The 16,689-nt window shown below is 44.3% G+C and overlaps 1 protein-coding gene across 5 annotated transcripts in view; it reads left to right on the top strand.

Annotated features, from left to right (window-relative positions):
* ELMO1 (engulfment and cell motility 1) overlaps positions 1-16,689 on the top strand; it is a 562,162-nt gene that overhangs the window by 195,835 nt on the left and 349,638 nt on the right. For all 5 annotated transcript variants that reach the window (XR_011314008.1, XM_069730235.1, XM_069730236.1 and 2 more), the window contains one exon: positions 8,655-8,690. Coding sequence is in view for 4 of the 5 variants with exons in the window: in XM_069730235.1 (XP_069586336.1) it covers positions 8,655-8,690 (36 nt within the window). In the remaining variant the exon portion in view is untranslated. The remainder of the gene's footprint in view (positions 1-8,654; positions 8,691-16,689) is intronic.

Genomic DNA, 16,689 nt, shown 5'->3' with positions numbered 1-16,689 from the left:
CACATGATGCGTTTTTTTTCGGTTAGAAAAAGCAGCATGTTCATTAATTTTGCGGATTTTTCGCGTTTTTCCCCGCTAGTCAATGCATTGTGAAAAAACGCAAAGAAGAACGCACAAAAAATGCGCAAAAAACGCATGCGGATTTCTGGCAGAAATGTCCGTTTTTTGTCAGGAAATTTTTGCAAGAAATTCCTGACGTGTGCACATACCCTCAAAGAACCACAGCGAGCCCTGGAAAACTTTTTTCCTGAAAGAGTGAACTTTTGGTTCACATTTGTGTAATATCTGGATACTGTTTTTTTTTTTTTTTCTCTCAAATGTAAAAAAATAGCAGTTAACACGGGCCGATTCATCGAGAGCGGCATTTTGTACACCGCGTCTGGTGAAAAATGCGCTGGATTAAGATGCTTCAAATTAATTGACACTAAATGCCTGCAGATCTTTCAGCTGCCGTACACTGGAGACAGAAGTGGCCCTGATTCATTAAACTAGTGTAAAACTCTTGAAAATGTCTCAGAATTGTTGAGTGGGCAGGACATGACCTAATGCCACCTGGAAAATGCATAATATATGCCACCACAACAGCAGAAAGTAAAGCAGATACCGTATGTACACAGTCCATGACTCCGGTCTATCACTGGAATACATGTCTGTCCATGGCGCAGAGTGGCTGAATCCAAACTGGTAGTGAGGAACAAGCCTATAAATAAACTTGGTGCTGAATTTTGTCCAGCTGAAAGACCGGCAAACAAAATGCCATTTTTGATGAATTGGCCCCCTGGACCGGAATCCATTTCTGCTACCTTCATGATATATAGTGTAGTGAATTTGCCGGACAGCAATAGTCAATGTCTCCTCCTGCTTCTTCCACTTTCTAAAACGTTGGTTAGCCTAATTAAAAATGAGAAACATTGCAATATTTTTGCCCAACTTCATTTTCAACACTTTTGTGCCAGTTTGATGAATTGGGCCCCCAACGTAGAGAATCTGCCTCGTGACTGATGCCTTTTTTGATGTTGCTTTGGTAAGAAACATCTGATGTGTTGCAGAAACTTGAGTCTACTTCATTTTCGATAAAGAAAGAGAACTCATGTGTACAAATAGATCTGAGCTCTAGTCCTCATGCCATGCAGAGACTGAAGGGTGGAAAATATTAGGATATTTGCTTACTTCAGCAGTGGCTGCTTTTTTCTGCTGTAGCCTGCTGAAAAACCCACAATCGGAGGAAAGTAGAAAATATGCAGCTTAGCATACGAAAGAATCCTGACTACTCCAGCGTATTGTATCCACAGGTTGCCAATGCCCAGAGCTTTCCTTGGTTCATTACTTAGGCCAGCACTCTTGATGCAATGCTGTTTTCCCACTCTGCTGTTCCTTTAGAATTTCTACCACAACTCTCATGATTCCTCCGTAAACATGGGGATATTATTATTTTTTTTGACAGTCTACAGAAAAATCACAACAGCGCTGGTACCAGTTGGTACTAATTAGCAATTAAAGGCAAAAACCATGATTTGCCTGAGTTATTAAAGTCAATAACAATATCAATTTGCGCTCCACTAAAGCCTTATATATATTAAAATAACCTCCTCAATTGACCCGTAGTTTGCAATCTATTAACACATTGGTTCATTCATACCATATAGGTCATGCGAAATAATTTACAAAGATACATATAAAACACTATCGTATCCCCAACTCAAGAAAAATATGTTGTTCATTCAGGTAAAATATATAATAGTCCAAGAGCAACAACAAGTCTTTTACAATGTGGTCGGTGGAATACCTCGTATTTTGAATTCCAATCCAGCAGTTCTAAGAAAAGATTGTTTGCCTGGTAAGTATGCTTGAGCAGCGGCCCACGCTCGAAGAGATATTCCCAGCGAGTTCAGATGATAAGAGTCCTGAGCAGAGAGAGGTCTCATGACTTCACGCTGTCAGTAGTGGTATGCATCGCTGGATGGACCGGAGTTATTTTCGATGCTTTTAAAAAAAAAAGTTTCCCTCACCAGGGATGGTCCATAGCAGTAAGCTGTTCCTCAGTTGTAAGTAGTCACAGAGATAAAATCTGGTTATGAATGTTTGTGTAACATTTGTGCCGCTTACTGCTTTGGCTGCTAGGCGGTGCTGCCCCGTTGTTTTGGGTGAGGCTTGACAGCATCCATTCTACATTATTCCTGGGACTTGTGGCTCTGGCCGATCCAGAAGCTAAGCATCAATTCTATATTATTCCTGGGACTTGTGGCTCTGGCCGATCCAGAAGCTAAGTATTAATTCTATATTATTCCTGGCACTTGTGGCTCTGGCTGATCCAGAAGCTAAGCATCAATTCTATATTATTCCTGGGACTTGTGGCTCTGGCCATTCCAGAAGCTAAGCATCAATTCTATATTATTCCTGGGACTTGTGGCTCTGGCCGATCCAGAAGCTAAGTATTAATTCTATATTATTCCTGGGACTTGTGGCTCTGGCCGATCCAGAAGCTAAGTATTAATTCTATATTATTACTGGGACTTGTGGCTCTGGCCAATCCAGAAGCTAAGCATCAATTCTATATTATTACTGGGACTTGTGGCTCTGGCCAATCCAGAAGCTAAGCATCAATTCTATATTATTCCTGGGACTTGTGGCTCTGGCCATTCCAGAAGCTAAGCATCAATTCTATATTATTCCTGGGACTTGTGGCTCTGGCTGATCCAGAAGCTAAGCATCAATTCTATATTATTCCTGGGACTTGTGGCTCTGGCCGATCCAGAAGCGAAGTATTAATTCTATATTATTCCTGGGACTTGTGGCTCTGGCCATTCCAGAAGCTAAGTATTAATTCTATATTATTCCTGGGACTTGTGGCTCTGGCCGATCCAGAAGCTAAGTATTAATTCTATATTATTCCTGGGACTTGTGGCTCTGGCCGATCCAGAAGCGAAGTATTAATTCTATATTATTCCTGGGACTTGTGGCTCTGGCCATTCCAGAAGCTAAGTATTAATTCTATATTATTCCTGGGACTTGTGGCTCTGGCCAATCCAGAAGCTAAGCATCAATTCTATATTATTCCTGGGACTTGTGGCTCTGGCCTATCCAGAAATTAAGCATCAATTCTATATTATTCCTGGGACTTGTGGCTCTGGCCAATCCAGAAGCTAAGTATTAATTCTATATTATTCCTGGGACTTGTGGCACCTCCCAGTCCAGAAGCTAAGCATTAATTCTATATTATTCCTGGGACTTGTGGCTCTGGCCAATCCAGAAGCTAAGTATTAATTCTATTTTTATTCCTGGGACTTGTGGCACCTCCCAGTCCAGAAGCTAAGCATCAATTCTATATTATTCCTGGGACTTGTGGCACCTCCCAGTCCAGAAGCTAAGCATCAATTCTATATTATTCCTGGGACTTGTGGCACCTCCCAGTCCAGAAGCTAAGCATTAATTCTATATTCCTTGGGCTTGTGGCTCTGGCCAATCCAGAAGCTAAGCATCAATTCTATATGATTCCTGGGACTTGTGGCTCTGGCCAATCCAGAAGCTAAGCATCAATTCTATATTATTCCTGGGACTTGTGGCACCTCCCAGTCCAGAAGCTTTTAAAAGACTAACGCATTGGGTATTCTAGAATATGTATGTATATAGCAGCCACATAGTATATAGCACAGGCCACGACATATTCTTGAATACCCCATGCGTTAATACAGGCCACGCAGTATATAACAGTGGCAACGCAGTATATAGCACAGGCCAAACAGTATATAACACAGCCCATGCAGTATATAACATTGCCCACATAGTATATAACACTGGCCACGTAGTATATAGCAGCCATGCAGTATATAACGCAGCCCACACAGTATATAACACTGCCCACATAGTATATAACACTGCCCATGTAGTAGATAGCAGCCATATAGTATATAACGCAGCCCAAACAGTATATAACACTGCCCACGTAGTATATAGCAGCCATGTAGTATATAACGCAGCCCACGCAGTATATAACATTGCCTAGATAGTATATAACACTGCTCACATAGTATATAACACTGCCCACGTAGTACATAGCAGCCATGTAGTATATAACACAGCCCACGCAGTATGTAACACAGCCCACATAGTATATAGCAAAGTCGACACTATATGCGTGGTTAAAAAAGACTTAAATTAAAAAATAAACATATACTCACCTTCCGAAGGCCAATTGAAGTCCTGGCACCTGTGTGCGGTGCACGTGGCAGCTTCCGGTCCCAGGGTTGGTATGAGCGCAGGACCTGTGATCACGTCGCCGTCACATGACCGTGACGTCATGGAAGGTCCTTTTCGCATAGCATCCTTGGCACTGGAACCTGCCGCTTGCACTGCTGAGGACAGCGTGCCACGTCGGAGGGTGAGAATAACCTTTTTTTATTATTATTATTTGTAACATTAGATATTTTTACTATTGATGCTGCATACGCATCATCAATAGTAAAAAGTTGGTCACACAGGGTTAATAGCTACGTTAATGGAGTGCGTTACACCGCGGCATAAGGCATAACGCGGTCCATTAATGCTGCCATTACCCCTGTGTGAGGGCTGACTGGAGGGGAGTATGGAGCGGGCACTGACTGCGGGGAGGAAGGAGCGGCCATTTTGCCGCCGGACTGTGCCCGTCGCTAATTGGTCGTGCAATAGTCATGGGCATTTTGCCACGACCAATCAGCAACTTGGATTTCCATGACAGACAGAGGCCGCGACCAATGAATATCCGTGACAGACAGAAAGGCAAACGGAAGTGACCCTTAGACAATTATATAGTAGATATTTTAAACTGAATGAACAACATATTTTGCTTGAATTTTGGATGTTAGTGTTTTATATGTATCTTTGTAAATTATTTAGTATGACCTACAGTTGTTGCCAAAAGTATTGACACCCCTGCAATTCTGTCAGATAATACTCAGTTTCTCCCTGAAAATGATTGCATTCACAAGTTCTTTGGTACTATTATCTTCATTTAATTTGTCTTAAATGAAAAAACACAAAAGAGAATGAAGCAAAAAGCAAAACATTGATCATTTCACATAAAACTCCAAAAATGGGTCAGACAAAAGTATTGGCACCCTCAGCCTAATACTTGGTTGCACAACCTTTAGCCAAAATAACTGCGACCAACCGCTTCCGGTAACCATCAATGAGTTTCTTACAATGCTCTGCTGGAATTTTAGACCATTCTTCTTTGGCATACTGCTCCAGGTCCCTGATATTTGAAGGGTGCCTTCTCCAAACTGCCATTTTTAGATCTCTCCACAGGTGTTCTATGGGATTCAGGTCTGGACTCATTGCTGGCCACCTAAGAAGTCTCCAGTGCTTTCTCTCAAACCATTTTTTAGTGCTTTTTGAAGTGTGTCTTGGGTCATTGTCCTGCTGGAAGACCCATGACCTCTGAGGGAGACCCAGCTTTCTCACACTGGGCCCTACATTATGCTGCAAAATTTGTTGGTAATCTTCAGACTTCATAATGCCATGCACACGGTCAAGCAGTCCAGTGCCAGAGGCAGCAAAGCAACCCCAAAACATCACGGAACCTCCGCCATGTTTGACTGTAGGGACCGTGTTCTTTTCTTGGAATGCCTCTTTTTTTTCTCCTGTAAACTCTATGTTGATGCCTTTGCCCAAAAAGCTTTACTTTTGTCTCATCTGACCAGAGAACATTCTTCCAAAACGTTTTAGGCTTTTTCAGGTAAGCTTTGCCAAACTCCAGCCTGGCTTTTTTATGTCTCGGGGTAAGAAGTGGGGTATTCCAGGGTCTCCTACCATACAGTCCCTTTTCATTCAGACACCGACGGATTGTACGGGTTGACACTGTTGTACCCTCGAACTGCAGGGCAGCTTGATCTTGTTTGGATGTTAGTTGAGGTTCTTTATCCAATATCCGCACAATCTTGCGTTTAAGTCTCTTGTCAATTATTATTTTTCGTCAACATCTAGGGAGGTTAGCCACAGTGCTATGGGCTTTAAACTTCTTGATGACACTGCGCACGGTAGACACAGGAACATTCAGGTCTTTGGAGATGGACTTGTAGCCTTGAGATTGCTCATGCTTCTTCACAATTTGGTTTCTCAAGTCCTCAGACAGTTCTTTGGTCTTCTTTCTTTTCTCCATGCTCAATGTGGTACACACAAGGACACAGGAGAGAGGTTGAGTCAACTTTAATCCATGTCAACTGGCTGCAAGTGTGATTTAGTTATTGCTAACACCTGTTAGGTGCCACAGGTAAGTTACAGGTGCTGTTAATTACACAAATTAGAGAAGCATTACATGATTTTTTGAACAGTGCCAATACTTTTGTCCACCCCTTTTTTATGTTTGGTGTGGAATTATATCCAATTTGGCTTTAGGACAATTCTTTTTGTGTTTTTTCATTTAAGACAAATTAAATGAGGATAATAATAACAAATAATTTGTGTTTGCAATCATTTTCAGAAAGAAACTGAGTATTATCTGACAGAATTGCAGGGGTGTCAATACTTTTGGCCACAACTGTACATGGTATGAATGAACCAATCTGTTAATATATTGCAAACTACAGGTCAATCAACCAGGAGGCTATTAAAAAAATATATATGGTTTTAGTGAAATGCCAAATTGATCATAATTTTTTTTATTATATTTTAGAATTTCTGAAAAAGTGTTTGGAGATGTGTTTGTGGCTAAGATTGTATAGGGTAATCTGTATGCAACATCATTTTTACCTTGTGGACAAACATTCATGTGACTTAGGGCTCATTCAGTTATCAGGTTTTTGTGTATGAATTCTATGCATGTTTTTCACGGATAGCACTCATACCAATGATAGTGTATGTGTTTGTTTACATGTACGATTTTTCATCAGACTGAGAGGTCCATTTAAAAAAAGAAAAAAGGAGACATGTCCAATTTTGATCTGAGGGTCGAATCAAAATTGGCAATGCAAGTTTCTTGTCAGTGAAAAAAATTGAACCGCACTCGACATCGTGGTCCTGATGTTTGCCATGGCAATTCACAGCCAAATAGCAGCCTTAGAGTCTGCCGGCTATAGTGGCCTGTTCAGAAGTTAGTGACATTCAGGTGGTAAAAATACACGTTTCATTGCTGTCTGTCATGCCTCTTTGCAATAATTCCTGACAATCAACTGAAAGGTTACTTATCCACCTTACAGCAGTTTTCCAATATGTGGAGGGGTGCTGTTTTTAAAATGGTATCACTATTGGTGGTTTTCCTGTAGATATGGCCACCAAAGTCACTTCAAACCTGGATAGGTCCCTAAAAAAATACATTTTGTACATTTCCTTGAAAAAAAAAAAGATAAATTACTGCCACATTTTCATTTTTAAACCTCCTAAAATGCTAACAAAGTAAGGCCGGTTTCACATTCGCATTTCCCTGAACTGCGGCGGGCTGCGGACTTCCTCCGTGAAGCCCCGCCCTCCGCCGCACCTCCGCTGCTAGCTCCACCTACATCTGCATGCGGCCTGCGTACCTATATTTAACATTATGTACGCAGGTCGTGCGGATGGTGCCGCATGCGTCGTTTTGACGATGCGGCGACCAGCGTAGACGCAGCCTTTAGCATTTTTTTTCCTGCATCTTCAAAACGACGCATGCGGCACCATCCGCATACAGCCGCATGACCGGCGTACCTAATGTTAAATATAGGTACGCAGGCCGCATGCGGGCCATATGCAGATGTCGGCGGAGCTAGCAGCGGAGGTGCGGCGGAGGGCGGGGCTTCACGGAGGAAGTCCGCAGCCCGCCGCAGATTAGGTAAACGCTAGTGTGAAACTAGCCTTAAATGGCATTTTACAAATGGTGCTGATTTAAAGCAAACGTGAGGGAAACGTTTTTTATTAATGTTTTTCTGTGGTACAACTATCTGGATTAAAGGGATAATCATTCAAAGTTTGAAAATTGCACTTTAAAAAAAAAAATTGTCAAATTTTTTATATGTTTTGTGTTTATATATAAAATATCGACCTACATTTACCATTATCATTCATTATAATGTGCCACGAAAAAACTTTATCAAAATCACTGAGATTTATTGAAACGTTCCAGAGTTATTACCACATAAAGTTACACTGGTCAGATTTAAAAAAATTGGCCTAGTCACTAAGGGGTTAAACTACCGATTGTCTTCCTTAATTTATTCTGACGTGATTCCTCTATAGGCTACCAGCATTCTGTATGCACAATGTGCTTGGACGTCTGATACACCTTCGCTGATCTCAGACATGCCTTCTAGGAGTACAGGAGTGTCTTAGACTTCCAAACTATTGCGTAGTCAATAGACTTCACCTTGCTGTAAAATCCCAGAGCCGGGAGTGTCTCATCGTCCAAAGCTCGTCCTTTATAGCGGATGGTAGCAGCTGTTTTACGTAGATGGAGAAAGGGCTTGGAGTCACAGGAACGACACCTGAAAGAATAAAAGGACGGGATCTAGATATTTTAAACTATGCATTCATTGGTACATTTTCATTTTGGTCACAGTTCATCCTCACATGTTTGCATATCTGTAAATGTCTACTTGTGCTTGTGTGCTGGAAATCACTGTGACCGTATGGCAGACTGTATATGGACATCTTTACTGTGAACTGAATGAGTTTTTTTTCACTTACATTTCTTTATATTTATGTATTTGCAGGAAATATCAAAAATTGCAGAAGATTATGAAGCCCTGGTAAGAGTTTCTTCTGGATCTCCATTTACGCCATTGCCAGAAGCTAGTTACTCACCCTCTCTATTGCTGCATTCAATGGCCTTTGTCCCAAACATGAACCTCTTTCTATATGCCGAATTCCCTATTCAGGATCCCCTACCTTGTGCCAAAATAGAAGGCCTGCTGTGGTGTCCACTGCAGGGATATGATTTATGAGATACTGATTTCACATTAATTACTTGATAGTTCATGGTAGGAGAAGCTGAACCAGTAGCCATCAGATTATCTTTTCTTTAAAAAAGGATCATCTTCTGGACCATGGCATTGCCAAGAACTGGATTGCATCCTGTTTGTACAAAGCAAATACATTTTTTTCTTAATCTACCATTTGGATAAGGTTTTCCTGCTTAGTTTTCCAGGAATTGACTACTGCTATCTGAATATAGTCTAAGGGTACCGTCACACAGTGGCACTTTGATCGCTAGGACGGCACGATCCGTGACGTTCCAGCGATATTGTTACGATCTCGCTGTGTCTAACGCGCTACTGTGATCAGGGACCCCGCTGAGAATCGTACGTCGTAGCAGATCGTCTGAAACTTTCGTCGCTGGATCTCCCGCTGACATCGCTGAATTGGCGTGTGTGACGACGATTCAGCGATGTCTTCACTGGTAACCAGGGTAAACATCGGGTTACTAAGCACAGGGCCGCGCTTAGTAACCCGATGTTTACCCTGGTTACCAACGTAAACGTAAAAAAAAAAACACTACATACTTACCTTCAGCTGTCTGTTCCCAGCTGTCACCGCTCTGCTTTACGGCTGACCGGCGCTGACAGTGCAGAGCGCCGGAGGACAGACACGGAATGTAAGTATGTAATGTTTATTTGTTTTACATTTACGCTGGTAACCAGGGTAAACATCGGGTTACTAAGCGCGGCCCTGCGCTTAGTAACCCGATGTTTACCCTGGTTACCAGGGGACTTCGGGATCGTTGGTCGCTGGAGAGCTGTCTGTGTGACAGCTCTCCAGCGACCAAACAGCGACGCTGCAGCGATCGACATCGTTGTCGTATCGCTGCAGCGTCGTTTCAGTGTGACGGTACCCTTACATATACTCAATGATACCAATCTGCAATATCAGGCATAGCCACTGCTGTGTGCTGAACTGTAAATGCTTAATTGTAAAGGGAAAGTGGCCAGGCCTGGATTGAGTATCTGCCGAGGCGGGCATATGCCCGATGGGCCAGCAGGTCCCCATTACAAAGTGGGCCGACGGCCCTGTAAATCTTCTGTGTGAAGGACCTATGTGCGCCCGCTGTCTAGTTGCACTTGCTGACAATGGCCGCCGCGATGATTGCGCACAGACACGGGCTGCCGTGGCCCTTGTCAGCACGTGCAACTAGACAGCGCACGCACATAGGTCCTTCATACAGAAGATTTAAAGAGCCGACAGCCCACTTTGTGGTGGAGACCTGCGTCAGTGCGCGAGCACAGCCGCGGCCCTCATTCGTGTGTGCGCGTGGCTGCTGCCCTTGTCAGGGCGGGCAAGCAGGAGACTGCGCACGCACACAGGGCCAATTTAGAGATTTGAAAAGGCCGCCGCAGTGCTCAGAGGGCGCCTCCATCTGTGTCTGACGCTGGCCTGCCTGTACCGCGTCAGAGAACACTCACCAAGTCCAGCAGGATCCGACCTCACCTCTTCACCGCCGATGCTGGACAGTGGACCGCCTCAGCTCTTCATCCTCCCCCTATCTCAGGGACTTGGGTGAGTCCCAAGATGAAAACTTTTTTGATGTATACACAGCAGTGTGTCACCTACAGTATATATAACATGCATACATCAGTAGCAGTATTACCTATATAATGTATATAGACTGCTGTATATACAATATATGTGATACTGCTTAATATAATCACTGAATCACCTATATAACGTAAGTACATCAGTCTGTGTATATTATACAGGTGAAATTGCGACCGATGTGTACTTATTATATATAGTATAGGTCATACTGCTATGTATATGCAGCTCTGGCAAAAATTAAGAGACCACTGCAAAATGTTCAGTTTGTCTGATTTTTCTCTTTATAGGTATATTTTTAAGTAAAATGAAAATGGTTCTTTTAGTCTGTAAACTTCTGACAACATGTCTCCGAATTTCCAAGCAATACATTTTTTATTTTTTTTCTGATAAAGAAAAATGGTCAAAATTTTAAAAAAACAAAACAAAAAAAACCCCTAGTGCATTCAGACCTCAAATAATGCAATGAAAACAAGCTCATAATCATTTAGAATCAACAATACTAATGTTTTAACTTGGGAAGAGTTTAGAAATCAATAATTTGTGAAATAACCATGATTTTTAATCACAGCTTTCATGCGTCTTGGCATGCTTTCCACCAGTCTTTCACACTGCTCCTGGCTCAAAAATTTAAGCAGTTCTTCTTTGTTTGATGGCTTGTGACTATCCATTACCCTCTTCATTACATTACAGAGGTATTCAATGGGGTTCAGGTCTGGAGATTGGGCTGCCCATGTGACCCAAACAGGTATGGTTGCCAAAAAAGGGATGGAGTCCCAAAAGGGGGTGGTAACCTAAACAGGGCTAATTGCCCAAAAGAGGTTGTGTCCCGGGGAGCGATAAGTACCCAGACGTACAAAGAAAAATATATACAACCTAGGGAAGATAATCAGTTGTGTAACATGTAATCTCTTAAAACATCAATTTATTCATATATATTAAAAAAATACCATTTCCCAGTGAGACACAAAAATAAATAAGAAAAAATAGGATCCAAATGTGCACCTATCCTGTCAGATAGCCCTACACTTAGCTACTCTCCCTACCTACCAGTGGAGGTTGGCACCCTAGCAGATCGATTTGGCGCCCCCACTCAACGGCGGCTGACCCCAACTCGCTCTATTAAATATCTAGCGAGCTACAGGTGGGAAAACAATAAGCTATTAGAAGAGATGAAGGAAGGTCTAAGAAGATAAGCTAAGGTGCACAAAAAAGTAAACCAATAATAAATAACACCAAAATTTGTATAACATCCTGTAACAAAGCTTCTTATGTGTGCTGCATGCAAGCAAAAATCCTGTCACATAAGAGCTAGACTCATAGTGTGCTGGCTAGAGAAAAAACTGAAATAGACAAATACAGCCAGCACTCCAAGAGGTTACAGACTGAAACAAAATAGCGCTGATAACTGGGGTAGGTAAAATACCCTTAAAATAGCCTTGTTCAATATATGTCAGCAGACTGTTAATAACAGAACACAATAGAAAAATCTATTCCATGTCTAAGCAAAAGACTGAAGACAGATCAACGTATCAGCAATGTACAGTCTCAGCATATTAATGTACATGATATACAAGGCAGCCAGGGGAGGACATAAGCCAGATCTACTTAGCTGCCAGGTAATCGCCCCGACGCGTTTCCCCGTTAGACGGTTCCTCCGGAGGCAGATATGTCAGAACCAATATGACAAGGATGCAGGGGCCATGATGCTTGGGCAGGAACTATTGGCACATGCTGCCTTAGGCTGCTCTAAGAGGGTCTGTTATTAACAGTCTGCTGACATATATTGAACCAGGCTATTTTAAGGGTATTTTACCTACCCCAGTTATCAGTGCTATTTTGTTTCAGTCTGTAACCTCTTGGAGTGCTGGCTGTATTTGTCTATTTCAGTTTTTTCTCTAGCCAGCACACTATGAGTCTAGCTCTTATGTGAGTCTAGCTCTTCTAATAGCTTATTGTTTTCCCACCTGTAGCTCGCTAGATATTTAATAGGGCGAGTTGGGGTCAGCCGCCGTTGAGTGGGGGCGCCAAATCGATCTGCTAGGGTGCCACTGGTAGGTAGGGAGAGTAGCTAAGTGTAGGGCTATCTGACAGGATAGGTGCACATTTGGAGGGCTCTCGGCTGATGGGGTTGCGTACTTAAAAGCATCATTACCTTCCAAAATTGATGGGTCAGTCGTCGAGTTGACCAGTGGGAAGGGTGCGTCTGCCCAACTGCCCAACATGATATCACCTGACGTGTACTACAATATGACTGATAGTGGTGTGGTAGATAAACAGAGTGGAGCTGACACCCAGATAGAGAGTGACTTGGGGATTGACCATACTGTGGGATGTGACACAGACTCCGGGGGTGACTGTGACTCTGAGAAGGTAAGGGAATACAGCAAAGAAGAACCCCACAAGAAGGGCAAGTCCTCCCAACACTGGAGGAGCAAGGGCCACAAAGAAGTTGTTCAAGTGACTCTGGCTGATAATAGAAGGTCGTGTACGTCTACCTCCCATGTGAGTTCTCTTTCAGGCACTGAAGAGATCAGGAAGGAAGGTGATGTGTCGTTGCCTGTAGCAACCGATAGGGCCGAGTATAGTGAAGGCTCCAGAAAACCTGATGCTGAGGAGCTGGAGAGTGTGAAGAACTCTAAAGTCCCAGAGAAACGGGACGAAGTTAAGGATGTCACCGCTGAGACTCGAGAGAGAGCTGAAGATGACAGTGCTGAGTCCAAAGGTGCAGAGGTGGAGGGAGGAAGCCACCAAAGGAGTGAGGTCTGAAGCAGAGACCCTAGAGCCAGTTGAAGGTAATGGAGGGAAGACCCACGAGAAAGCTGAACCTGTTGAGGAAGAATTAGGTAGAACTCTGAAGCAGCAGAGTGTGGATGGGCAAGCTAGCCCATCTGAAAATATATTTATAGAAGTGATTGTTCGACACGTGCTAGCCAAAAGAGAACAGGATCACGAAATAGAGTTGATTAAAGAGACATTGAAAGATCATGTCGAACAAGAAAGGGTCCTGAGACAAGTGGCTGAGCACAGGGTGGATGAGCTGGAGAAGGAAGTCTCTGAGCTCAGAGGTCACCTGTCAACATGGCAAAGCATGGCCAAGGCCCTAAGGGAAGATGTGGAAGTGCTCAGAGAAGCATTAAGAGGTCCTCTACAAGAGAAAGAGGTGGTGATCGCAGACTTAACACGGCGGTGCCAGAGTGTTAATGAGGCGGAGCTGCCAATGCCCATCTTGGCGAAGGCTCGTGCAGGAGATCAAGCTGAGGAAGGGTTCGCGCTAAGAGCGGAACAAGACAATCACCCGCTCGTGGCAGATGTCTTGAAGGAAAGGTCCATGGCAAAGCGGGAGCCATCCGTCCATGAAGAGAATGAGACTTCGTTCTTCAAGTGCGTGATAGATCTACCCAAAGAAAGCTACGCGAGAAGCATGTATCAGTGAGGATGTTCATGAAGCCTTTAAAAAGGCAGTAGAGACATATAGTGTGAACTGGGCACCAGAGACGAAACAGTTGGTAATACTGTCAACTAGTGAAGCGGGTAGCTTTTTTGAGGGATATGCACCTACAGTGCCTTCGCACGAAATAGATGATCCTGTTGAGAAATAAGGAAGCCACTTGAAGTCTGTTGCTAGCGAGAGAAGCTCAAAACGACTGGGCTTTGTGGAAGACATTGTTCTGGTACCCAGACATTTGGTGAGGAAGGTCATCGGAAGATTTGGGAAAGTGGTACAGGAGATTGTGAATAGATCCGGTGTGAAGAGACTGAGGATTCCGACTGATGATGAGGCCCAGGTCGTGGATGAAGATGGGATGGTTCCATTCCTTGTTGTCTGGTCCATGGAGAGTCTTGGGAATATCCAGATGCTCCTGGGGTATCGTGGCGTACCTGAAAGAAATAGAGCAGCTAAGACTGGACCGATTGCAAGTTAATAAACAGCTGCAGAACATAAGGTGGTGGCCGCCTTCAACCCAAGGAAAAGGAAACAAAAGGGACCCTTCAAATAACGGAATGGCTGACCGCCAAAGACGTACAGAGAGACAAGGAGGTCGAATTTCTGAAAGTGGCAGTTCTACTCCCAGTACAAAAGTAAGGGACATGGACAGTAGCTGACGTAGTAATGAAGGGTCAGACGCAGATCAGTCACTAGGCTCGACTGGACGGTGGACGAATGACTGCAACAACCGTGGGTGGCGGCCATGGAAATAAAGGTCACGTGAAGGGGTGCACTCAGAAAGTGTGGTGACTAAAGGTCTGGTATCACAGACAGACTGTGACTTAAGGGCCAAAGCTCAAGGCCTATATGTTGACTGCTGGGGGCAGGGAAAACCTAACAAGGGTGTGATAATGTATGAAGCTCAAAACCGACTGAGACGGTTCTCTCGACTGGTAGGGCAAGGTAACATGCGTGACCTGTCTCGAGACCCCGAGTGTTGACGAGTGTTCAACCCCACAAGTTTGGACAGGGGGAGTATGTGATGCAGTGACCCCTGTTACAGCTTGGGGGCATTGTAGGGGCTCCTCAGGATGCACATGGAGGCGTATCTGTGATCATGATGGTGAAACAGTGACCGGCAGGATTGTAAATGGCTGGTATGTGTCGCAGAGGGCTTCTGCACTGTAAGCCTGAAGTAAGGTTGTTCTCTGACCTGTAGTCCCACAAGTATTTGTGTTTGTTTACTGAAAGGGAGGCTTGCAGGGTTAGTCGGAGGGCTGGGAGGGTCTGGCTAACCACACACCTCCCAACTATGGGAGTGGTTACAGATACATAATGTGACCATTGTGTAGTCACATGGTCTGTGACGGAGACTGTGTAGATCCTGGATGACTTGTGTGTTGGGAGGTCCTGTGTGTAGACCGGATCCCTGAATAGCGCACTGAGAGGCCGTGGATCTGAAGACTTGTGTGTTGGGAGATCCTGGAAGTAGGATCGGATGCCTGAATAGTGCACTGAGAGACTTGTGTGTTGGGAGATCCTGGGAGTAGGATCGGATCCCTGAATAGCGCACTGAGAGGCCTGTGTTGGAAGATCCTGCGAGTAGGACATCCTGAAGAGCACATGGAAAAGCATGTATGCAGAGTCTGTGATGGCACTGCATTGGGGGAGCTACAGCCCGTCTGAGGATCTGGACTGTCAGGTGGCCTAGTAAGCAAGGCATTGTCCGGGACGGTGATCCCAGTTTGGCAGCTTCCCTGGGAGAGAGAGTACTGATAGGAGTCAGCGTGTGGAGCAGGAGCTCCTGGAAGGTAACCCATAGTGGGGAACTGTGTTCACTGACAGGGTGGTCAGTTAATGAACTGTGTGGTCACCCATGGTAACTGGACGGAGTAAAGTCCAGCATGTTTAGAGACTGCAAACCTAATGTCATGTGTTGGTGCCTGTTGTGTTCCATGGACATTAATGAACTGTTTGGCGTGTGGTCACCCATGGTAACTGGACAAAGAGGTCTGGCGTGTTTAGTGACTGCGAGTTAAAGCCGTATACTATAAAGTGCTATGGACTATGTGTAGGCCTGTGATGTGCAACATGGCCTACGGTGCGGTTTATGATGCCTGAATAAACCGCATGGACTGTTTTTGTGAGAAAAACGTGCCTGTGGGACTGAATCACGTTGTAAGCGAGTGTCTCCCAACACATGCAGTAAGCGCTATCTCACAATATACACTGCACAGTACCACTTCTCCTGTCCTGTATATATACACTGCACAGTGCCACTTCTCCTGTCCTGTATATATACACTGCACAGTACAACTCCTGTTGTGTTCTCGGAGAGGCGACATGGGTCTTTGGGAAGGTCAATACTGGTTTATTATTTTCAGTATTATGGGAAAATAACAAAAGAAATATTGGAAAACCCATTTAAATGGATTATCCCAAGTAATCCCCTATCCCAAGAACTTTCCAATCGCTGGGGTCCAACCGCTGGGACCCCCATGATCCCGAGAACTGGAGCTTAAAGAGCACCATATAAATGGACCTGAGGTCAATCATGCATACTGCGGCGCCATTCACATGTGTCTCTTGAAATAACGCCTTTAACCCCTTCCCGACCCATGACGCCACGTAGGCGTCATGAAAGTCGGTGCCAATCCGACCCATGACGCCTATGTGGCGTCATGGAAAGATCGCGTCCCTGCAGGCCGGGTGAAAGGGTTAACTCCCATTTCACCCGATCTGCAGGGACAGGGGGAGTGGTAGTTTAGCCCAGGGGGGGTGGCTTCACC

Source organism: Ranitomeya imitator, chromosome 6 (genome assembly GCF_032444005.1).
Source record: "Ranitomeya imitator isolate aRanImi1 chromosome 6, aRanImi1.pri, whole genome shotgun sequence".
Taxonomy (NCBI): domain Eukaryota; kingdom Metazoa; phylum Chordata; class Amphibia; order Anura; family Dendrobatidae; genus Ranitomeya; species Ranitomeya imitator.
This window is presented reverse-complemented; position numbering and strand designations above follow the sequence as displayed.